The sequence below is a fragment of the Podarcis pityusensis genome (assembly GCF_964106645.2).
Source record: "Podarcis pityusensis genome assembly, chromosome: 10".
Classification (NCBI taxonomy): Eukaryota; Metazoa; Chordata; class Lepidosauria; order Squamata; family Lacertidae; genus Podarcis; species Podarcis pityusensis.
The window spans coordinates 5901840-5926305 of NC_138035.1; the positions used below are offsets into that span (position 1 = coordinate 5901840).

The 24466-nt window shown below is 51.4% G+C and overlaps 1 protein-coding gene across 2 annotated transcripts in view; it reads right to left on the minus strand.

Moving 5' to 3' along the window:
- Positions 1–1426: 1426 nt before the first annotated feature.
- The window catches only part of TNPO3 (transportin 3), a 45859-nt gene continuing 22819 nt past the window's right edge, over positions 1427–24466 (minus strand). The window contains exons 6-23 of one of the 2 annotated variants that reach the window (XM_081022728.1): positions 24122–24297; positions 22640–22778; positions 21723–21869; positions 21483–21590; positions 20457–20548; positions 19416–19555; positions 17890–18081; positions 16700–16791; positions 15785–15861; positions 14269–14329; positions 13234–13374; positions 10964–11080; positions 9293–9387; positions 8721–8877; positions 7396–7563; positions 6025–6137; positions 3599–3691; positions 1427–1769 (exon numbers count right to left, since the gene is read on the minus strand). In XM_081022728.1, the coding sequence (XP_080878854.1) occupies positions 3631–3691; positions 6025–6137; positions 7396–7563; positions 8721–8877; positions 9293–9387; positions 10964–11080; positions 13234–13374; positions 14269–14329; positions 15785–15861; positions 16700–16791; positions 17890–18081; positions 19416–19555; positions 20457–20548; positions 21483–21590; positions 21723–21869; positions 22640–22778; positions 24122–24297 (2076 nt within the window). In that variant the 3' untranslated portion in view covers positions 1427–1769; positions 3599–3630. Of the gene's footprint in view, positions 1770–3598; positions 3692–6024; positions 6138–7395; positions 7564–8720; positions 8878–9292; positions 9388–10963; positions 11081–13233; positions 13375–14244; positions 14330–15784; positions 15862–16699; positions 16792–17889; positions 18082–19415; positions 19556–20456; positions 20549–21482; positions 21591–21722; positions 21870–22639; positions 22779–24121; positions 24298–24466 lie in introns of both variants that reach the window. The other variant, XM_081022727.1, reaches the window with a different exon arrangement.

Sequence of the window (24466 nt, forward strand, 5' to 3'; positions counted from 1 at the left end):
CTTCTGGGTTTCGGCGGCTGCACTTTGCGTATGCACAGAGGCGCCGAATCGCAACCCGTGTGTGCGCAGACGCGACGCTGCAGGTTGCAAACGTGCATCCCGCACGGATCATGTTCGCAACCTGAGCGTCCACTGCATTTCAGTTCCTTCTCTAAGTGACGTTTTGCTTCCCCCAGTCGCCAAGCGGGCATACAGAAATCCCCGTGTGGCCGCAATAGGACCCGCGCCACTTGCATAACGCGCATGGCTGATTTCGAACACGGGGCTGGACAAGGCAGAGGCATGAATTCGTGCAAGTGATAGAGACGAGAGCGCACAGACCCACACGAAACTAGGGGCTAGTGTGGGGATGGGCACTGGTCTAACCTCAAAGAACGGGCTGCTCTGTGCCCTTCAGGATTCTGCGATGGTCAAATCCAGGAAGGCCGTCGACAAAAGGGACAGGAGGCATAATGTAAACCGCAAACCCCAACCGCTCCCACAAGCCCTTAGGGCAAAAAAGCTACTGGGACAGCTGCAGTTTCAACTTTTTCGTCTGTTTTTATTTCTTTTCTCTTTTTTTGCGTGTTTTTTTTTTTTAATATTTTAAATCTTGTTCTCGAGATGGCTACAACACCAGACGGAACAGCACCCCCCCCCATTTCCTGCCTCAATGTCTGCGCGGGGCCCGCGACTCCCTCTCTCTCTCTGTGTCTCCCCCCACACCGGAGTCGCTGCCGGGATCAGTTTTAACGAAATAGCCTGCCCGCCCCCCTCTCGGTCCTCCAGAGCGCCCCCCCGCGAAGCCCCTTCCCACCCCTCCAAAGCGGTTTAAAAAAAAAATCCCAAACAGATTTAAACCAAATTTTCCAAAAAACCCAAATCAACTTTTAAAAAAGAATATATATATATATATATAATATAATATATATTATAACTGTTTTATCAAAGTAAGCAAACACGTTGGTGGGGTGGGGGTCTACGTTTTCCCTAACCCTTCTCTGTGTGGGCCCTCCTCTGCCAACCCCCCAAAGACCCTGGGATTCCACCCGATCTTTCATTTGGGACTCGGGGGGGGGGGAGGGGAGACAGAGCTCTGGAAATCAGGAGGGTGGGGCTTTGCAAAACCACAACCACCCTGGATTAAGCCCCTTCGCCCCATTCCCCCATCCCCTGCAGGGCAGACTATTGGGTTTCTTAGATAGGTGTTTGGTTTTTGTTTCTTAATCCCGAATGGATCCTTAAGTAATCATTTTTATTTTCATTTCACAGAAAGTTTACTACTTTGTTTTGCATTTTTTCCATCTTTTTTTTTTTTTTTGCTTCCAGGCAAATTAGTTTTCTATTGTTTCATATTTCTGTTGTTGTTTTTAAAACATTTTATTACTATTTTCCTTTTCATGGTTTTTTTTTTGTCTTTTCCCCCCCTCTTTCTTTCTTTCTTTCCCTCTTTCTCTTTCTCTCTCTTTTTTAAAGCAAGTCCATCTGAAAAAGCAGGCTCCCCCTCCCCCCGCGACGCCGTAGGTCAGTTGCAGCCATCGATATTCGCGGATAAGTTGTGCCCCCCGGGATTTTATGGTTTTTTTTCGCGTTTTTATCTCTTTTTCTCTCTCTCTCTCTTTCTCGCACTCACAAGCAGGAACTTCACCGACTCGTTCTCGCGGCAAAGTGTCTCTTCCGGATTGGCGGGACACAGCAGAGTGAGTCAGAGCCCTCAGCCGCCATGAAGTTTGCTGGTTGTGGGACACTGTCTTGGTAGTTTTATTTCCTCTTCTGAAAATAAGACATTCCTGGGAAAGGGGGAAGGAGGAGGAGCCGTAAAAAAAGGCAGAGGAGAGGCAGTGTTAGAAACTCATATATATAATCTGATGGCCAAATGGCAATTAAACCTAGGCTGCGGATGCCAAAATATGTATGTTCAAGTTTCCCCCTCTGATGGGATTATTATTACAGTCATATCTCATGTTGCGTCCGCTTCAGGTTGTGTTTTTTCGGGTTGTGGACTGCCGAAACCCGGAAGTACTGAAATAGGTTACTTCCGGGTTTAGGCAGTCGTGCATGCGCAGAAGCACTGAATCGCAACCAGTGTGTGCACAGACGCGGGTTGTGAACCTGCATCCCACACAGATCACGTTTGCAACCCGAGCGTCCACTGTATTACTATTACAGTTGTACCTCCGCTTACGTATCCTTCTGGATACGTAAACTTCCGGATGCGAATGCGGCAAACCCGGAAGTAGTTTTCTGGGTTTTGCCGTGCACGCATGTGCAGAAGTGCTCTACGTGCATGCGCAGAAGTGCTAAACCGCGCCGTGCGCATGCGCAGAAGCGGTCCTCCAGAACGGATCCTGTTTGCAACCGGAGGTACCACTGTATTATTAATTTCATTTCTATGCCGCTTTATTTTCTTACGAACAAATCTCAAAAGCAGTTCACAACACATCCAAACAAAACAATCCAGAATAAAACTAATCCCAGCTTCAAGGAAAATATTTCAGGTCCTTCTCTAAGCGACGTTTTGCTTTCCCCAGTTGCCAACCAGGCATTCAAAGATCGCCATGTGGTTGCTACTGGGTCCACGCCGGTCGGAAAACGCACCTGGCGCCTGGCTAGTTTCGAACACTGGAAGGGAGTCCGCATCTTTTCTGCATCAAGAATCTCATAGAAATGCTGGAAGGTGACTTGAGCTCAGTCATCAATCCCTGGTCCATCTAACAAACTCAGAATTATCTACACCAGGCAAACCAACCTCTCAAACCAAATGGGCTACAAAAGTCCTTTGGCACAGAACTTGTAGGCCACACACAATCCACCCCACTCCCTGCCACACAAACAGCCCCTTTGGGTTGGCCATTAACTGAGGGGGCATGGATCTGTTGGAAGGGGACCCCTGAGAGCCATCTAGACTGACCCCTTGCAATCCCTGGCAGGCGGCCACCCGCTGCCCAGCTGTCAAACATGCACAAAACAACAAACCTCTGGTTACGTGAAACATTCAATAAACACACAAGACGTTACGGCTGTATGTTTGAAAAAATAAAATAATACTATTCATTGTATGGAAAATGTCTATTCCACCTGTGTTCATAGAGTCCATACAAACTCATGTATGATATCACAGGACAGTGGATCTTATAGCATAGTAGTAGCTGCTGTAACTACTACTGTTTGTACTACTGATGAAGCCTAGGATGGCGAAACAAGGCTAATATTATGGAAATCCTTTCACAGAGTCTAAGGATTCTGTGGAAATGCAACAATCTTTCGTGTGGATTGTTGGACTCTATGAACAGACAGGTGGAATAGACACTTTCACATATATGGACCTTATGCATTAACTGATTAGAGAATGAACTGATCCACTGGGTCTTCTACTTTTTTCATTGAACTTTATGAGCTACTTCTGTTGAAATCTACAATTCAATACAACGAATAGTATATATTTTTTTAAACATACAGCCGTACGTCTTGTGTGTTTACAGCTGTCAAACATGGCAGCCGGCAGCAGAGCCGCCACGCCCAGGGCAGCGCAACTGACCAGCGGGAGAAGGAAGGCACCATATTCAAGCCTCTCTCCACACGCACAGAAAATTGGGAGGAAAAGTGAGATTCTGCTCACCTGGGAGACAGGCAGAGTGAAGGAGGCACAGGCTACCGGAACAATCTGGTGAAGTCCCTCAAAGCCCAGCAAACCTGTTTGCACTCCTCGGCGCTGCGGGAGGAGAGAGGAAAAGAGAGAGGCGGCCGTTATTTGGGGAGGGGAAGAAGAAGCGCTCTGCGCATGGCCAGGAACCGTGCAGCCACACATTGCGGGGTGAGGTACCAACGGCCGCCAGTAGACCAGCTTTCCTGAGAGCGAGCAAACCACACAGAGACGGGGAGCAACAGAGACCCGGGACGGCACGTCTAAATCCCCGCACAGCTACAAAACGAACAGGGCAGAAAACTTGAGGACCAGGAACTTGAGTCAGAGGTTAGGGAACTGGGCGGAGGTCTGTATAAATAAGTGGTGATGAAGCTCAGGGTCAAATGTGTTGCGTGTGTGGAAATAGCCTCCTTAGCAGGCCAGATATTCCCAGAGGAAGCCTGGAATTCCAGTGCCCAAGATGGAACCCACCAAGCTCCCTCCTTTACTCGGACGCAGGAGAAAGGCTACCATGGGATCCCCAAACACCAGGTCACCCTGCCCTCTTGTTGAGCAAGCAAAGGTTCACAGCAGCCCTGCATAAATCGCCTGCCCCAGCTGGAGGAGACCCTGAATGCCGTGGGGTGGAAGGAAAGCCCCGCAGGCAGGCAGGCTGGGGTGGCACTTGGGTGCTGAGACGTTTGCCAAACTGCCTGGCAAGGCGTGGCACGGAGGAACAGGCCAGGGCTTGCTTCAGCACACACACACCCCCGGCGAAGGGGAAGGAGCCCTGGCAAAGCCGCAGGGCCTCGGAAGCAGATAGGGCTGGGCATGGGCCTGCCCGAGCCAGTCACCCTGCGCTGGCAAAGGGCGCAGGACTGGGGCCAAGCAGCCTTGCGGTTTCCCCCTCCCAAAAGCCGCACAACCGGACTGGCAGGACCAGAAAAACCTGACTGGCAACCGGGAGGAGAGAGAGAGAGAAATCCCAGCCGAGGGACACACCGACCCAGCAATCTCCTGGCAAAGAAGGGTTTCCCTCCACAGTTGGCACAGAAAGAGGGGCAGCCAAGATGCTCCTAGCATGACAAGCTTTTTAAAAAAACCTTTTTAACAGGCATAACACACACACACACAAATTGAGATAGGGGACCCAGTGAAGCCCCGACTCTCACAATCGCCAATGAAATGAATGGCTCGTGATCCTCACAAGGATAATAGTTTCATAAAGCCAGTGAGCGAGTTGGAAGGTGCCTGTCCAACCGGTTGATATCCCAAAAAGCTCAACAACTCTGATTGATCTCACACCCTAAAACAACTTTTGACTCACCCCCCTACCAAAAAAAGCTCAACAACTCTATTTCAACTAGGGCCAGGGCCTTTTCGGTACTGGCCCTGACTTGGTGGAACGCTCTGTCCCAAGAGACTAGGGCCCTGTGGGACTTGACATCTTTCCGCAGGGCCTGCAAGACAGAGCTGTTCCACCTGGCCTTTGGTTTGGACTCAGTCTGACCCTTATGTTTCCCTCCCCTTATGGATTTGATCTATGGGCAACTATTAAAATGAGGCTGCATTTTAAATTGTATTTTAACGCATATTTTAATAAACTGTTTTTTTTGTTTGTGTCCCCCCCCAACTATCTTTTATTGTAATTTTATTGGTGTTAGCTGCCCTGAGCCCGGCTCTGACCAGGGAGGGCGGGGTATAAATAAATAAATAAATAAATATCATTATTATTATTATTATTATTATTATTATTATCTGTATAGTTCAAGCTATGGTTTTCCCAGTAGTGATGTATGGAAGTGAGAGCTGGACCATAAAAAAGGCTGATCGCCAAAGAATGGATGCTTTTGAATTATGGTGCTGGAGGAGACTCTTGAGAGTCCCATGGACTGCAAGAAGATCAAACCGATCCATTCTGAAGGAAATCAGCCCTGAGTGCTCACTGGAAGGACAGATCCTGAAGCTGAGGCTCCAAGACTTTGGCCACCTCATGAGAAGAGAAGACTCCCTGGAAAAGACCCTGATGTTGGGAAAGATGGAGGGCACAAGGAGAAGGGGACGACAGAGGACGAGATGGTGGGACAGTGTTCTCGAAGCTACCAGCATGAGTCTGACCAAACTGCGGGAGGCAGTGGAAGACAGGAGTGCCTGGCGTGCTCTGGTCCAGGGGGTCACGAAGAGTCGGACACGACTCAACGACTAAACAACAACAATTAATTATTATTATTAATATTCTTATTATTAATAGTGGGAGTAGATCGCAGTCTCTTGGAAGCTGGACACCCCTGATCTAGTCCAAGGAATCTTGTTGCGTCTGATCACACACACACACACACACACACTTACCCCTGGTACCCCCGCCTGACCAATCGGCCCACCCAGCTCCCCCCGAACCCAGCCCTGAAGACCACACTGACCTCGTGACCTGCTTGTGGAAGTCTGTCAGCTGCTTGTGCGTCACCTGCACGGCTCCCCCCGATGTTTCCTTTGGTAAGCCCTTCAGCGAGTTCTCCAGCCAGCGGCAGAAGGTCTGTGGCAGCCACAGAGAGGAGAGTGGAGAGAAAGGAAAGGGGAAAGGAGTGACTCCCAAGACTCCGCAGCAACACACAAAGCCTCAGGGGTTAGAGCACCTGCTTGGAGTGCAGAAGGAGCCAAGCTCCATCCCCGAGTCCCCTGCCTGGAACCCCTGGAGAAATCCCTGCCGGCCAGCGCAGGCCAGTGGATCCCCAAACTTTTGGGGCCACCCCACACCCCTTGGTTCCGTAAACTCATCACCAGTGCCCCCCAACTTACAAAAAGTAAAAGTAAAGGGACCCCTGACCATTAGGTCCCGTTGTGACTGACTCTGGGGATGCGGCGCTCATCTCGCTTTAGCCAGCGTACAGCTTCCTTCCGGGTCATGTGGTCAGCATGACTAAGCCGCTTCTGGCGAACCAGAGCAGCGCACGGAAACGCCGTTTACCTTCCCGCCAGAGTGGTACCTATTTATCTACTTGCACTTTGACGTGCTTTTGAATTGCTAGGTTGGCAGGAGCAGGGACCAAGCAGCAACAGGAGCTCACCCTGTCGTGGGGATTTGAACCGCCGACCTTCTGATCGGCAAGCCCAAAGCTCTGTGGTTTAACGCACAGCGCTGCCCGCACCCCTTGAGACTCCTTAAAGTAAAGGTAAAGGGACCCCTGACCATTAGGTCCAGTCGTGGCCGACTCTGGGGTTGCGGCGCTCATCTCGCTTTACTGGCCGAGGGAGCCGGCGTACAGCCTCCATGTCATGTGGCCAGCAAGACTAAGCCACTTCCGACAAACCAGAGCAGCGCACGGAAACGCCGTTTACCTTCCCGCCGGAGTGGTACCTATTTATCTACTTGCACTTTTGACGTGCTTTCGAACTGCTAGGTTGGCAGGAGCAGGGACCGAGCAACGGGAGCTCACCCCGTCGCGGGGATTCAAACTGCCGACCTTCTAATCGGCAAGCCCTAGGCTCTGTGGTTTAACCCACAGCTCCACCCGCGCCCACCTTACAAAAAGCATGATGCAAAAGAGCAGTTTGCATGACCCGCCAAGGAAGAAGATATACAATTCAAGATGGTAAGGACTGGCTGAATGTGTTCAAAACCCAATTTAAATGCGGTTGATCCAACAAAACTGGACTTGGTCTAGCTTTTCAAAGTCCGGTTGTGTCAAGCTAGCGCCCAGAGGGAGGGCAGTGGCGGCTGTCCTGACAAAAGCAGGCTGGGCAAGTCCAGTGGTCTCCCCACCCGGAAGGCCCAGTCCCAGCTTCCTCCTTACCGGCCTGTCGACCTGCATGATCTCCCACAGCACCTCAGCCACGTCCGGCAGGGTGTAAGGCGGCAGGCAGAAGCAGCTGGTGTGCAAGAGCTGGCTCACAAGCTGCTGTCCCAGCTGCGTCATCACCTGCGCAATCAGCTCCTTCCGCGCCTCAAAGTTCTCTTCGTGCTGCGGGGACAGAGAGAGAGAGGGGCTCACTTGCGTGGGGCCCTCGGAGCTGCAGGGAGCTTCCCACCCAAACCATGGGCCGCTCTTGTTGCAGGAATTTATGTATAGGTTGGGGGGGGGGGGTTGCCCCTCCAGCAGATATCCTGCACATGCAGCCCACTACCAAAATCAGCACCATCACTTTTGTGACTTTTGTGATTTGTCCCCACAAAGCACTTCATCACAGTTTCTTCCTATCTATTCAAAGGGCCTTTGCTGCACGATACTAAATGTAAGAATTCACTGATAAATGTCTCTATGTACTGGCTCACTGGGGAAACTTCAGAAATTCCTATAGACATGTGAGCTCAGCTACTCAGCAGCCCCTCTGCCTGAAGGATAATCCCTGGCATCCTGATACCTGAGTGCCAGACAGGTAGCCATTCCAGAAACAACAAACCCAGATGAAGACAAAAGGGTGTGATGAACTTGGCTGGGAAACATAAATATCTTTTTTTGTTACACTTGATGGGTGTTTGCTGGAGGGCAAGGGAAACCATGGGGCAGGGTCCAGGAAGCTCAGATTACTGCCACCAGACCTCCCCTTTCATGATGTAACCGTGATGTATTAGTGATGTAGTTTTGGGGGGGGTGTAACATGGGGATTAGCAGCTAATAAAAGTTTGGGTTCTCTTTTGTTCGGGGCTTCCATCTTGTTCCACCTGGTGGCAGGTGGGAGTCCTGTCGCGACAGTCTTCAAGCCTACTGGCTGCTGTTTTGCCCTGGTATTCCTGGCTGGTGTCCTCGTTTTTTGTCCAAGGGAGCCCTCAGATTTCTCCGTTAACGCGCTCGACACCCCGCTTCTGCTCCAGAGGGAGAGATCATCCTCATTCCCCCCCTTCTCTGGGGGGCAGGCAACTTTGGAGTCCCCCCATCCTACCCACAGTGTCAGGTGGCCTGCAAATCAGGTCTCTCCCTCCTTTCAAAGGACCCTGCTTTTCTCCTTGGGCTAAACTTTGCCCTTGCTCTGATTAACCCTCAGGTGGAGCTCCCCTCGATTTCTGCGATGTTCCATTGTTATAATGGAAAATTTAATAAAAATGATTTTTTTAAAAAAAAAAAAGCTGTGTGTCTTGGCACCCTGCGTTAACGCGGGACCCCTGGCACCCGCCACTCACGTCATTGGACACTCCCGTGTGGACGAGGTCACGCAAGAACTTCATGACGCTGCAGTTGGCATCGCGGTGGTCCAGGGTGGTGGCGGCGATAGCCCACTGCAAGATGGGGAGGATGACCTGGCTGCGCAGGAGGGTGATGGGGCTGCGCTGGATGAACCTGAGAGGGAGAGGCAGCATTGGAAGGTTAGGACCCCATAGCTCCCGGCGGCCGGTGAGAGAAAAGAAACCCCTCCTTCGTGTCAATGCCTGATATCAGCTCTTCAGATCTGGGTCCTAGATACCCCCATCCCCATTCCTGATTAGGGTCCCTTCCTGTCCCGAGGGCAGTGGAGCCGCAACGATAGCGGCCCCCCGTTTCTTCCAACCTCCTTCCTCCAAGGTTCAGGAATACTGACCTTTACGAGAGACACTGCCAGGCATTTGTGCTCCAGCGGGCCTCTCAGGGGGGATACGAGACTGTCCCTGCTGGGATTTGGAGCAAACCAGACCGAAAAAACCTGCTTTGGATGGGAGGTTCCAAGGCTAGCCTGGAAAGCAAGGCAGCCAGGAGCCAAGCGCAGGGTGGGGGGTACCTGGTTGCCAGCCGGAAGAGGTCGTCCACAGTGTCCGGGTGGTTCTGGAGGCCGTTGGGTTGCTCGATGAGCCTGAATGTGGGCACGCACAGAGCCTGGAAGGGCAGAAGGAAGCCTTTAGCAGTTAGGTAAAGGTAAAGGGACCCTTACCATTAGGTCCAGTTGCAGACGACTCTGGGGTGTACAGACCTGGGCGGGAACTAGCTTATTGCATAAAAGTAAGGTAAAGGTAAGGGACGTGGGTGGTGCTGTGGGTTAAACGACAGAGCCTAGGACTTGCTGATCAGAAGGTCGGCAGTTCGAATCCCTGCAACGGGGTGAGCTCCCGTTGCTTGGACCTTGCTGGTCAGGGGTCCCTTTACCTTTACATTTAAGGTAAAGGTAAAGGGACCCCTGAGCATTAGGTCCAGTCATGGCCGACTCTGGGGTTGCAGCGCTCATCTCGCTTTACTGGCCGAGGGAGCCCGCGTACAGCTTCCGGGTCATGTGGCCAGCATGACTAAGCCGCTTCTGGCGAACCAGAGCAGCGCACGGAAACGCTGTTTACCTTCCCGCCGGAGCGGTACCTATTTATCTACTTGCACTGGTGTGCTTTGGAACTGCTAGGTTGGCAGGAGCAGGGACAGAGCAACGGGAGCTCACCCCGTCGCGGGGATTCGAACCGCCGACCTTCTGATCGGCAAGGCCTAGGCTCTGTGGTTTAACCCACAGCGCCACCCACGTCCCTTTAAATGCATGCCCCCTGTAATACAAATATATGGGGCCGGCAGCCACGTTTGGAACAACAGGCGCAGTTTCTGCCAACCTTTTTCAGAAAGGGCATTCAAGGCTACAAAGGACTAAAACATTCTTGGAGGTCCCTGCCAACGCTGCAATGCAATGTTGGAATTATTATTATTATTATATTATGCTAGTAGCTTTGCAAGTAGTTTTGTAAGGTGAATTATCTGAAATATTGCCAAAAAAAAAAGACAATGTGGTGAATTATTAGTTAAGGATAATTAAGGGTCATATGAAATTAAGAAATGCATAATAAGTGACAAAGAAGGGAAAATCATCAGAAGCCTTGACAGAAGTCCAAAAATATTGTATAAGATGAGAAGCTATGTTGCATGAATGCTGGAATTAATATGTTAAAAAAATTAATAAAATGTATTAAAAAAGGAATTATTATTATTATTTGAATTTATATACCGCCCTATACCCGGGGGGGTCTCAGGGCGGTTCACAGAATAAAATCAAGATACAAAAACCACAAAATACCTAATAAAAACAAAACCAACCCAATAGCCACCCCCCCCCCCCGAAAAACACATGGGCGTAGGATGTAAATGGGATCAACCCAAGGCCTGGTTAAAAAGGAACGTTTTTGCCTGGCGCCCAAAGGTGTATAATGAAGGCGCCAGGCGAACTTCCCTGGGGAGAGCATTCCAGAGACGGGAAGCCACTGCAGAGAAGGCCCCATTCTCGTGTTGCCATCCTTGCATTCCTTCCCCAAAGGTTACGTTCAAAGGGAATCTGGAGGGAACACCTCTAAGCATGGGCAGAGCTTGTCGTCAGGACAAGTGCGGCTGTTTCGCAGCACGAGTTCGGACCAAGACCAGGAAAGGGCCTCCCCAGGCCGGGACGAGCCCCAGCCAAGCCGCGAGGAAGCCCTGGGGGCCAACCTACCTGCAGCATATCAAGCAGCCCCTGGCGACAGCCCTCCTCCATTCCGTACTCATCCACAAGTATGCTGCCCAGGTAGAGGAAACAGGAGTGCTGGTGCTCCTGGTAGACACTCACCATCTGGCGGAGGGGCAGGGGGGAGAGAGAGAAGCAGAGGTCAGTGAATGGGGAGGGTGCTTGAGCCAAAGCAGCAGCCCAGCGGACCGGGTGGAGCTGCTTTCTATCTATACTCCGACAGAGGGTTCCAAGGCAAGAGACAGCGGTAAGAAAACAGGTGGCATTTTAAACAGTTTAAACCAGGGGTCCCCATACTAAGGCCCGTGGGCCGGATAAGGCCCAAAGGACTCGTTTATCCGGCCCGCGGCAACCCCCACCGCCTGCTTTTACCGGCGCTGCGCGGCTGCCCACTTCCGGGCTGGAAGAGCACCGGAAATAGTTTGTGCGCATGCGCAAGCGTTATTTGCGCAAGCGCAAGCGTTATTTCCAGTGCACATCCGGCCCGGAGGAGGCCCATGCACATGCGCACAAGCTATTTCCGGTGCTCCTCCGGCCCGGAGGTGCGCCAGAAATAGCATGTGTGCACGCGTATGGGCATGTGCCCGCAGGGCCATCAGTGCTGGAGACACCGGCCCGAGGAGCGGTAAGTTTGCTGACCCCTGGTTTAAACCATACACAAGGAGAACACCAGGGTGGGTTCAAAAACATCTATCCAAGGTGCCCAAAGGGACTGAGAAGAAGAGGCGCATATTCAGCCGGTGCTGATCTGCATTGGCTCCCAGTATGTTTCTGAGCACAATTCAAAGTGTTGGTGTTGACCTTTAAAGCCCTAAACAGCCTTGGCCCAGTATACCTAAAGGAGCGTCTCCACCCCCATTGTTCTGCCCGGACACTGAGGTCCAGCTCCGAGAGCCTTCTGGCGGTTCCCTCACTGCGAGAAGCCAAGTTACAGGGAACCAGGCAGAGGGCCTTCTCGGTGGTGGCACCCGCCCCGTGGAACGCCCTCCCAGCAGATGTCAAAGAGATAAACCACTACCTGACATTTAGAAGACATCTGAAGGCAGCCCTGTTCAGGGAAGCTTTTAATGTGTGCTATTTTAATGTATTTTTAATCTTTATTGAAGCTGCCTTGAGTGGTTGGGGAAACCCAGCCAGATGGGCGGGGTAGAAATAATAATAATAATAATAATAATAATAATAATAATAATAATTTCCCTGCTATGAGTGTGCTGGGGACTCTCAGTTGATAAGAGCATGAGACTCTTAATCAGAGTGTCGTAGATTCCTGCACTGCATGGTCACTTCCAATCCTACGATTCTCCTTCCTTGGATGTTTCTGGCCAACTGGCTGGGTTTTACCCTTTAAAGCCCTATATGGCCTAGGAGCCTCGTACCTACGAGACCGCCTCTCCTGGTATGTCCCATGGAAGATCTTACGGTCTTCAAACAAAATCACCTTGGAGGTCCCGGGCCACAGGGAGGTTAGGCTGGCCTCAACCAGAGCCAGAGCTTTTTCGGCCGTGGCCCCGATCTGGTGGAACGCTCTGTCACAAGAGACTAGGGCCCTGCAGGACTTGACATCTTTCCGCAGGGCCTGCAAGACAGAGCTGTTCCACCAGGTCTTTGGTCAAGGCACAGTCTGACCCCCTCCTTTGGCAGTCCTCCTAGAACTCTAGCCCAATGGTTGCCATTAATTTGATTCTGAATTGATTTTAGAATGAATTGATTTTAGAATGCTCTGTTACATTTATTGTTGTTAGCCGCTCTGAGCCCGGCTTCGGCTGGGGAGGGCGGGATATAAATTAAATAAAATCCTCATCGTCATCATCCTCCTCCTCCTCCTGCCTTTTCCTCCCATGGTTCACCCTCCCTACAACAACCCTGTGAGGTAGGTTAGGAGGCTGTGACTGATGCCCAGGTCACCCGGTGAGATTCCTGGCTGAGAGGGGATTCGAACCCTGATCTCCCAAGGCCCTAGTCTGACACTCTCACCACCCCACCCCACTGTCTGCCCAAAGTCCTTCTGCTGTGGGGCAGCTCTGTAAATTACGTAGGTAAATAGGGGAAAGAAAAATGATTTTTAAATGAATTGATTTTAGAATGCTGTGTTACTTTTATTGTTGTTAGTCGCTCTGAGCCCGGCTTCGGCTGGGGAGGGTGGGATAGAAATAAAAAAAAATTATTATTATTCCTTTAGGGATTCCTGCAAGGCAGCGGGTTGGTCTTCATGGCCTCCTGGGGTCCCTTTCCCATGCCATTGTTCTACGGGCGTTTACCTGGGTGACCAGAGGCTGCAGGAGGGCCGCCGAGCCTTTCCCCACGCAGCGGACAGCGAAGCGCAGGCACCGGCAGCAGCGCTCCACGATGCGGTTATCGGCACGATGTTTGTTCAGGGTCTCTGACAGGACTGGCCAGATCTGGGCGGAGGAAGGAGAGCGGTTACGGAGGGTTTCCTTTACGTCGGACGGGGGTGGCTCGCCTGGCCTCCTCTCCCTGGAAACCTAATCCCACCGGCAGCAGCCGGAGCGGCACATTCCACAAGGTCAGCACTAGCAGGGGGAAAGGGGGCAGGCCCCAGTCTGGAAAAGTATTCAGGCCGCGGGGCTTTGCTTATCTGGCCATCTGTGGAAGGACTAGGATCGTGAAAGCCTGACTGGGGGGATGGTGTGGGGCCAGGGCAGTGGGCCAAGGCCCCAGTGCTGCAAAGGGTGGACCGCGGGGTCAAATGCGCGCACAGAGCGCCGGGGCAGCGCGATGGCAAAAGTCTGGGGCTGGGAATCCGTTCAGTCCCCAGTTTAAATATCACCATTGATTCATTAGGTAAAGCCTTGTTTCCATGCCCCACCATCTGGGGAGAAAACTGACCTCCCCCTTTCAGGGGTTGTTGTAAGGATTACAGAGGCAATGTACGTGAAGCATTAGGACTACAGAGGTAATGTACGTGAAGCGTAAGGATTACAGAGATAACGTATGTGAATCCTGAAGAACATGATAAAAATATACATGACATTATTATTACATACAGCCACCCACCCCTTACCATGGGGGGCACCACAGAAAAGGGGAAATGAGTAAGTAAAGCCCTCGGCTACCTCCCAACCCCACCCCTTGGCGTTGCTCCATCCAGGGTGAGGAGGAGACAAGGTCAACTGGAATCCAAGCTCCACCTGTGCAATCACGGCTGAAGTGTGCCACAGAGGGCAAGCCCACATGGGTGACCCGGGCAAGTAAGCCAAGCCGCTTCACCAGTCGCCCTCTGGAGTGAGCAGGGGGGCTTCTCCACCTACCTCCTGGATGACTTCTCCACCTACCTCCTGGATGACTTTTTGGCACGGGTGGGTCTGTCCATTTTCTACAATAGGATTGGTATGCCTGCAGGGAAAGAGACGGAGGGATGGAAGGGGATTTGTGGGCGAGCTGGGCTGGAGAGGCAGGTACCAGCTTCTCCTCCACTGGCAATGCTTAACGGGACAATTGCCCCAGGGAAGGAGGACTGCAAAGACACAGTCCCCGCCTTCCCAAAAAAGCAAACCAGCAGAGATCTGAGAGATGTGTGGCTGACATGTTGCCCCATCCTGAAACCTCAAGAGGTGGGGAAAGGGCCCCTTGCAGATCTAACCGCACCCCCAAAAGGCAAGACCTTAGGATGGAGTTGGACAGAATCAGCTGCCAGGAACCAAGTGCAGGGGAAGGATAACACAACAATACTTGGATATGTGGAGAGCAGGAAGACCAACCACCTTTGGACAAAGGCTGAGAACAGATTGCTGCTTCCCAAACCATGCTAACTGCAACAGATTTAAAGTCAGAGAAGCAAAAACAGAGCTGCAGAGTTGGGAGACAAGGCTGGATGAGGAGAGGCCCCTGTAGATTTAGCCAGCAGCACAGCAGAAGGAGAGAACGGGCATTTTACACACCCGGCAAACTTCTCTCTGCTTTCCTAATAGTGCCCTTTCAGCTGCTATGGCTTCTGCCAAACGATCCCAGGGACTGACATTTGGCAAACCCAGAATTCTCCCAGAGATCCCTATATGGGCCCCTCTATTGCTCCCCATCCCAGTCCGGAAATAAACAGGTTCACGGGGGGAAAGGTAAAGGTAAAGGTACCCCTGACAGTTAAGTCCAGTCACGGATGACTCTGGGGTTGTGCGCTTATCTCCCTCTATAGGCAGAGGAAGCCGGCGTTTGTCCGCAGACAGCTTCTGGGTCATGTGGCCAGCAGGACTAAGCCGCTTCTGGCGAACCAGAGCAGCGCACGGAAACGCTGTTTACCTTCCTGCCAGAGTGGTACCTATTGATCTACTTGCACTTTGAGGTGCTTTCGAACTGCTAGGTGGGCAGGAGCTGGGACTGAACAATGGGAGCTCACCCCGTCGTGGGGAATCAAACCGCTGACCTTACAATCGGCAAGCCCTAGGCTCTGTGGTTTTAGACTACAGCTCCACCCACGTCCCTTTCACGGGGGAAAGGGAGTGGCTATTAAACTAGCTGAAGCTCTGTTGTGCGGCTCTTCCCAAAGGAGCCTGGACAGAAGGATAAGAGAGGAGGGAAGTTGTGGGGGGAGAAGGCAAGCAGAGAGCAGAAGACCGAAGTGGGAGGCGGAGGAGCGTTATCTGGGACTCTCCCCCCCCACTACCACAAATTCACTTCCCGACCACAGAATTTCAGCTCCGTTGGTGCAGGAGTCGAGCGAGTGTCCGGGAGATCCTGATTGAAGATGGCCAGAGGAAGATGCACCCGCTGTTTCGGATGAGCAGCCTGATGGTTACTGTCGCCCCCCAACCCCATGGGTACAGGGAAAGACCCCAGTCCCCAAAAGCTTCTTACCTAAATATAACAGCAAGGCGATCTAGGGGCACAGTGGGGTCTGAGGAGAGGCCATTGCTCGGCTCCTGAGAGAGCAGCTGGGGAAAAGAGAAGACACACAAGACGGCTCAGGGAGGGACGCGGGACTCCCCTTCCTCAAGGAGGGTGGCCAAGAAAATGTTGCCTTGTTGCCGGCACTTGAGGAGGGGGTCTCCATGTTCAAGCCGCAGGTTGGGAAGACCACTGGTGGGCACCAAGAGTGCCAGCGGCAGTTCCTGAGCCAAGCCCTCGCCCCGATTGTGTGGCTGATAATTTGAGGCTCGACTCAGGGGTGGCTGGGAGTGACACGCTTTATTAAATGGGGCTGGCATTTCCAGAGGCAACCCAAGACGACCACCACTTCTATGGCTTAATTTGTTACCCAAACATCATCAGCAGATCCAGCTTAATATTCAGTTATTAAAAACCGTTGGAAAAAACCGAACTATAGTCAAAAGGACAGACAGGAGGTCCTGAAAACAAGGTATCTCAGGTGTCAGGGTCAATGGACAGAGGTGCGTCTTCGGAGAATGTCAGAAGCTGAACCATGAAGGCACCAGGAACACCTCTGTGGGGATTTCCACATCTTATGGGGCTGCTACAGAGAAGGCCGCCTCCTAGGCTGCATCGACCCCCAACCTCCCCAGAGGGCCCCCTTTGCTAATCCTAACACCCAAGAGGGTGTGTAAGGAAAGAGATGGTCGTTTGGGACAAGGCTTACCCCCTTTGAGCAAAACAAGCAAAATGTGCGTTTTTAAAAAGTGTTTGCCTTTCTTCCAAACAACAAGGGCTTCCTTCCAAGTCCTCCTTTACCAGTTTTTGTCCCAAAGCTCAAAAGCCCTCCCTCCCTCCCTCCAGGTAAAGCGGCCACGCTCAGCCGGCCCTCAGGCCTCGTACCTTTTTCAGAGCCATCACCTGAACGGCACAAAGTTCACTGAGACACGCAGAGATCTTCTCCAGCGGGAGCCTAGCCAGCACCAAGGCAGTCCCTGAAGAAGAAGGGGAGAGGCAGCCACTTCATAAATGAAACCAGCCCAGGGACCAAACCCAGCCTCAAAGGGCCAGACTGATAGCAGCCCTCTGGGGTCTCCCATTTCCCCCTGAGAACCAGTGTGACGTAGTGACAAATGGGGAGGACTAGGATGGGGAGGGGAGACCAAAGCTCAAACCCAGGACTAGGGGTGGGGAGAATGGTTTCCTGATTCCGGAAGGCCTGTAGCTGAGGGGTAGAGAATCCACCTTGCATGCTGAAAAGTCCCAGATTTGCCGTATTTTTCGCTCCATAGGACGCACTTTTTCCCTCTTAAAAACTAAGGGGGAAAGTCTGTGTGTCCTATGGGGCGAATGGAGGGGGGAGGCAGGCAGGAAAAGCCCCCAAGAGCCGCACACAAGCTTCGCTCTTGCGGGCTTTTCCCCAGGAGGGAGAAGGGACTGACGCGGCCAGTCAGTCCCTTGTCCCTCCTCATAGAAAAGCCCGCAGGAGCCGCACACTCCTTAAAGGGTGCGCGGCTCCTGTGGGCTTTTGTGGGAGGTGGGGGAATTGACATAGCCGCGCGCAGCCTCTCCAGCCGGGAGAGGCTGCGCAAGGCTAAAGAAGCCAAGGCAGCGAGCGCGATCCATCCCGCTCGCTGCCTTGGCTTCCTCTTTAGCCTTGTGCAGCCTCTCCAGCCGGGAAATATTATTTTTATTCTTGATTTCCCCCTCTAAAAACTAGGTGCGTCTTGTGGTCCGGTGCGTCCTATAGAGCGAAAAACACGGTAATCTCCGGCAGCATCTCCAGGTCGGAATGGGAGAGACCTTGGCCGGAAACCCTGGAGAGCAGCTGCCAGCCAGTGTGGACAACACTGAGGTGTACTCTGCACTTAGCTAAACACTGCCGCCGCACTCTGCTTGTAGAAGACAAGCATGTCAGCGAGGAGGCTACGCTGTGCCAGTATTCCTGGCATGCTAGCTTTCCAGAGGCAAGGGGTCTTCAAAATATGCTGTGCTGTTGCAGGAGGACACCGAAGACGTGGTCCAGGGAAGCCCCCTCTCCTCCCCTGTGGGGCTGCCCCCCCTGCCGCTGCTATCGCAGAAGGAGAACGTACCTTTCAGGAGCCCCACAGCTGCTTCGGGCGAGAGCATGAAGGAGTCCAGGGAGCGGGCGATTTCCAGCAAGCCGCTGAAGTGCTGGGCCATGTGGTCCCGGCACACAGAGCAGATGTTGTGAATGGCTTTGGCCGCCACCGAAGCCAAGGACTTCTCACAGAGGCCTTTCATCAGGTAGCCAAGCACAGGATCTGTTGCAGGGAGAGAGGGCAGCAGACGGAGAATGAATGAACATATTTCTTCTATTATTAGTATTATTTCCACCCTACATCCGAAGATCACAGGGCAGTTCACAACATTGCAGGGCCTGCAAGACAGAGCTGTTCCGCCTGGCCTTTGGTTTGGACTCAGTCTGACCCTTATGTTTTTCCTCCCATTATGGTTTTGGGCTACTTTTAAAATGAGGCTGCATTTTAAATTGCATTTTAACCTGTAAATTGCTTTTTTTCCCCTATTATGTTTTTACTGTAATTTTACTGGTGTTAGCCGCCCTGAGCCCGGCTCTGGCCAGGGAGAGCAGGGAATAAATAAAATTTATTATTATTATTACTATTATTATTAAAATACAAAATGAGAACACAAAATGCATAATAAAACAAAAACAAACTGATAACACTCCCACTGCCCAACATACCAACTGTGTCCAGGGCAGCTGTTTACCAGCTCCATCTGGTACGTAGGCTGAGACCCTATCTGCCTGCGGACTGTCTCGCCAGAGTGGTGCATGCTCTGGTTATCTCCTGCTTGGACTACTGCAATGCGATCTACGTGGGGCTACCTTTGAAGGTGACCCAGAAACAACAACTAGCATATTTTTTGCTCTATAAGACGCACTTCCCCCTCCTAAAAAGTAAGGGGAAATGTGTGTGCGTCTTATGGAGCGAATGCAGGCGGGAGGCTCTGCTCAGCACTCCCTTTAAAGAGCCGCGTGGAGCGTGTGTGCGGCTTTTGGGGGCTTTTCCCCAAGGAGGGAGACGGGCTGCCCTTCTCCCTCTTTGGGGAAAAGCCCCCAAGAGGGAACCCCCCGCACACACGCTCCGCGTGCTCTTTAAAGGGAGCGCGGCTCTTGGGGGAGCCTTAGCTGTGCACAGCCTCTCCCAGGCAGGGGATGAAGGCTCCCCTTGCCCAGGAGAGGTTGCGCGCGGCTAAGCAAGAAGCCAGGACAGCCAGCGGGATTGGGAGAGGCTGCGTGCGGCTATCCCATAAGCCAGGACAGCAAGTGGGATTGCTGCGCAGCAATCCCGCTTGCTGTCCTGGCTTCTGGGATTCAGAATTATTTTTCTCTTGTTTTCCTCTTCCAAAAACTAGGTGCGTCTTATAGAGCGAAAAATACGGTAGTCCAGAATGCGGCAGCTAGACTGGTGACTGGGAGCGGCCGCCGAGACCATATAACACCGGTCCTGAAATACCTACATTGGCTCCCGGTACGTTTCCAAGCACAATTCAAAATGTCTCTATCCCCATCGTCCAGCCCTGATGCTGAGGCCCAGCTCTGAGGGCCTTCTGGCGGCTCCCTCACACTCACCAAGGAAATGGGGGTTCCTGTCCACAACTTCGCTCATTTCGCCCACCAGCTCGATGCTCGTGTAGCGGACGGCCGTGTGCACCGATTCAGGCAGGCGTACCACCCCTTCCAGCACCTCCACCAGCGTTGGGTTGTTCTCCCTGCGGGCAGGAAACGGCAATTACGCCACAGCAACAACAAAAACAAAGCTCTGCAAGCAGCTAGTCCATAAGGGGGCCTGAGTGGAGAGCCTCGCTTCTGCAAAGAGGACAGAAAGTGCCAGCAAAAAGAAAGGTTTCACGTCTCTAGTCCTCGCCGCGGAGAGTGCAGTGAATTGGTTTGTGCCAACCTGAACTTTTTCTACCCACTTCCACTTTAAAGAAGAATGGGAACTTTTTACAAACTATTTAAAAAGACAACGAAATGAACTGGACTCCTGGGCAGGTTTTGAATACAGTGGTACCTCTGGATGCGAACGGGATTCGTTCCGGAGCCCCGTTCGCATCCAGAAGCGAACGCAACCGGCGTTTGTGTGGGTCGCGATTCGCCGCTTCTACGCATGCGCGTGACATCATTTTGACCATCTGCGCATGTGTGAGCGGCGAAACCCGGAAGTAACACGCTCCGTTACTTCCGGGTCGCCGCAGCACGCAACCCGAAAATACTTATCCCGAAGCTACTTCAACCCGAGGTATGACTGTAAACATACACAGATTTTTTGAGGGTTAATATAGTGGATAGATAATATAAGGATGTATACAATTTTACAATATGCAGAGAACAATATGAATTGAGAAATCAGAGAGAGGAGCTTCTGGGGGAAGTCTTGGGGAGGGGGGAAATAATGAAGATGATTTGTTTTGATAGTTTGTTATGTTGATATTGTTAATAAAAATGTTTTTTTTAAAAAAACCTGAACTTTTTCTATGGTTTATTACAGTAGATCAAGGCATGAGTTTGACCCAAAGGCCACTGGCTGGTGACTAGGATACACACACAAATGCAAAAATGAATTCATGGTCCGTGGCCCACCCCCTCTGGGACGGTGCTGGCAGTACTCACTGGTCAACGCTCTTGGCTATCGAGGCCATGATGAAGAGCACAGCTTCCGTTACTTCCCACGGAGGATTGCCCTCTTTCAGGGTAGCATACAGCTGCGAAGAAGAAAAAAATACAAGAATTAAGTATTCAGGGACATGAGCTTTTTCGTGGATGCACTTTAACCATAAAGCCACTGTTAGGATGGACTTTCCGGCCAGTTCGAAAGAGGAGCAGATCGAGGGTTTTGGACCTCAAGGGCAGCAAAGAATTCATGCAGTCAAAGTGGATGTGTGACTGTGGAAAACAGAAGGGTAAATGGCTTTTAAGAGGGCCCCAGGGACCAACATAAGGCATGCCAGTGAAAATGGGTTGTACTTTGTAAAAAAAATTATTTAGCAAGATGTATATGCTGCTGAATCGAAATAATCTCCTTTAGCCATTGGTTCCCAAACCTTTTATCTCATGGATCACTTGGGAATCTCTAACTGTCTTGGCAAACCACTTAATAATTTTTCTGCCACTGTAGCAACTGTAATGTGCTGTGTTGTGTGGTTTTGTATTTTTACACACACCATGAACCCCTGAACGAAGCTCAGAGACCACTGATGGTCTGCAGATCAGAGCTGGGGAACCCCTGCTCAAGGAAATTTACATAAAACACTATAAAGCAGTCACTGAAAATGGCAATAAAGTCAGACTTGAAAAAGAGCGGAAATCGTTAAAATTATGAAATAAATCACATTGGGTCGGAATCAACTACAGAGTTGTATTAGCTCAGCAAAAGGACTCCTGCCCCCTTCTTCCTCAAATCTGCTCTGGAGGACTGGGAGAACCCCACAGATCAGCAACCATAGAACGATCACCTTAGTGCTACATTGAATGCCACCCTTTAAAAATAAATAGCCAGCTTTACAAAAGCAGGAATTAACGTGCGGACATGCACTGGGAAGCGAAGCCCTTTCAACTCCTCCACCCAAACCACCCTCAAAAGCCAGGAGACGCCAGTGGCATTTCGGACCACACCAGACCAACCTGTTCCCCTCTCACCTGGGCAAAACACTCCACAGAGCCAACCAGGAAGATCAAGTCTTTCACGAGGTCTGACACTCTCATCCGGAACTCTCCAAAGTCGTCCGTCTCCTCGGGGATTCCTTCCTAGCAGAGGAAAACAAAGGAGGGAAGAGGGAGGGAGGGAGCGTAAATAACTACCAGCAGCTCCCCTCCTGTGGGTCAAGTACAAAGGAGGCGCAGGGGTGTTTGGGGGCCAGGAAGAAGAGGCGGACGTACGTGGTCCGGATCCAGCTGGCAGTGCCGAGCCAGGGCGTGAAGGAGCCTCTGGATGTAGGCCTTGAAGATGCTGTGGATGACAACGTCCTCCGTCTTGTACAGGTGCTCCCCCAGCCGGTACCAGAAGTTGAAGGAAATCTCCACCACCTGTCATGGGCAGGAGACCCATTTGTTTATTATTTATTTTCTAGCATTTTTAAAAAAAAAAAAAACTTTTCTTTAAATTTATCATCATCATACCCCCAGCCACTCTGGGCGGCTCAAAGCATATATAAAAACAAAGTAAAATATCAAACATTAAAAACTTCCAGATACAGAGCTGCCTTCAGATGTCTTCTAAAAGTTATGTAGTTCTTTATCTCCTTGACGTCTGAAGGTGCCATGACCGAGAAGGTCCTCTTGCCTGCTTCCCTTTAATGTTGCTTCTTGCAGGGAGGGAACCACCAGAAGGCCCTTGGAGCCAGACCTCATTTGTTTGTTTGTTTTAGTATGGGGTGAGCTCCCATTGTTCAGTCCCAGCTCCTGCCCACCTAGCAGTTTGAAAGCACGTCAAAGTGCAAGTAGATAAATAGGTCGGGAAGGTAAATGGTGTTTCCGTGTGCTGCTCTGGTTTGCCAGAAGCGGCTTAGTCATGCTGGCCACATGACCCGGAAGCTGTACGCCGGCTCCCTCGGCCACTAAAGCGAGATGAGCGCCGCAACCCCAGAGTCGTCCGCAATTGGACCTAATGGTCAGGGGTCCCTTTACCTTTTCCATACCAATATCAGAAGACCCTTTTAAACTCCTCCTCCCTCTCTCTCTCTGTGCAATACAGCATTACCCAGCACCCTACCGTTGCCTGAATGGCCCACCCTGCAGGTGCCTTCACCATGCCAACAACCCGGAAATTGAAGGGGCAGGAGGGGCAGCCTTCCTACCTCGTACTGCGGGTGACCCGCGCATATCAAGAGCAGTTCTATTGTCCGCAGGTCCCCCAGGCCTTGGCCTGGGGTGCAGACAATCTTATCCAGAAAGGTCTCGCAGAGTTCCGTGAAGATCCGGCAGTAGTTGAGAACTCTGAAGGGAAAAGAAAAATGAGGGGTAAGCAGCGGTCCAAGTCAGCAAGTCGCAGCCTTGGCCATGGAAATGCCCATCTCAGGCAGGAAGGGCAACAGGACGACGTCATTCATTGCCCCCCCATATTTACCACTGTCTCCTGCTCCCCCATCTGCGCTGGCTGCCACAGCCCCCCACCCGCCCAACGGGAAGAGGAACAAGCCCTGCAGGAGAGACCCCGGTCTGCATGCAAGCCTTTGGCAACTCCAATTTAGAGGAAAGGCGGGTAAGAGGTGCCACGTTAGAAGTTTATAAACTTAAGCATGGCACAGAGGAAGCGGATAGAGAGAAGGTTTTGTCCCTCTCTCCGAATTCAGGTCAGATAAAAAGAAGTAGTTCTTCACACAGCGCATAGTTACAGCTTGAGAGTGTTAAATATCTAGACAGACACTAGAATGATGTAGTTTTTAAAAAGCCAGAGTTAGAGATGGGAAGGCCGGGGGGGGGGGGAATTGGGGAGGACTGGAAACCAAGTTTTTTTCTGTTTTTTTCCAAATGACCTTGGGAAAAAACCTGTCCGTCCCCCCCAATTTTTCTGGTTTTTCCCATCTCTAGCCAGAGCATACATTTCTTAACAGGAATAATAATAATTTATAATAATCATTTATTATTTATACCCCACCCATCCGGCTGGGTTTCCCCAGCCACTCTGGGCGGCTTCCAGCAGAATATTAAAATACAATGATTCATCCAGTATTAAAAGCTTCCCTAAACAGGGCTGCCTTCAGATATCCTCTAAAAGTCCAATAGTTGTTTATTTCTTTGACTTCTGATGGGAAGGCGTTCCACAGAGCGGGCGCCACCACCGAGAAGGCCCCCTGCCTGGTTCCCTGTAACTTTGCTGACAGTGCAAGGGCAGAGTGCCCTTACCAGGGTGGGAATTGTTGCTTGAAACTTTACTCAGGATCCTAGGAGACATACAGCTAGTTCCATATGCCCAGGGAGGGATTTGGGCTTGCGTTAATAAATAAGGATGATTGAAAGACTTTTTTAAAAAAAACCCTCATGAATTAGCTAAGGGCAATGTACAAATTAAAACCGCAGCCCACGTTTGAAAGAGAACTTTCAGAAGCAGGCAGTGGAGAGCAGGAGAGGACAGAGCAGGTGTACTGTTCAAAGTCCCAAATCCAAATGAGAACACTTCTTTGGGTTGCTAAAATCTGTGTGTGTGCGCGCATGCATGTTTAAAACACGATACAACTGAAAACTGGAAGCAGAAATCCAGCACAGATGTGCCTTCGATCTTTCCTCTCCTGAACCTGCACAGACCACTCTCCCCGTAAACGGTTACTCCGGCAACTCACTTGTCCAAATCCTCGCGAGCCACAGCCATGTGGTAGGCTGCCTCAAGCGTCAGGACCCCCTGGAAGAGCTGCAGGGCCAGGGGCAGGTTGGTCTCCACGTTCTCAATGGCGTAGAGTGCGGAGCAGACGCAGTCGGAGGCCGCTTCGTGCAGGTTCGTCGACGTCTTGTCCTGTTGCTGAAAGGCACCGGGGAGGGGGAACTGGGCTTAATCCTCTGCTGCAGAGATCTCATCCAGACTGTGCCCACCACCCCACCCCAGCACAGAGAGAGAGAGAGAAGGACGGGTTATGCACACTATCCTTCCACGAGGACTCCTGTGTAACCTCTGTGTAGCCTACGAACAG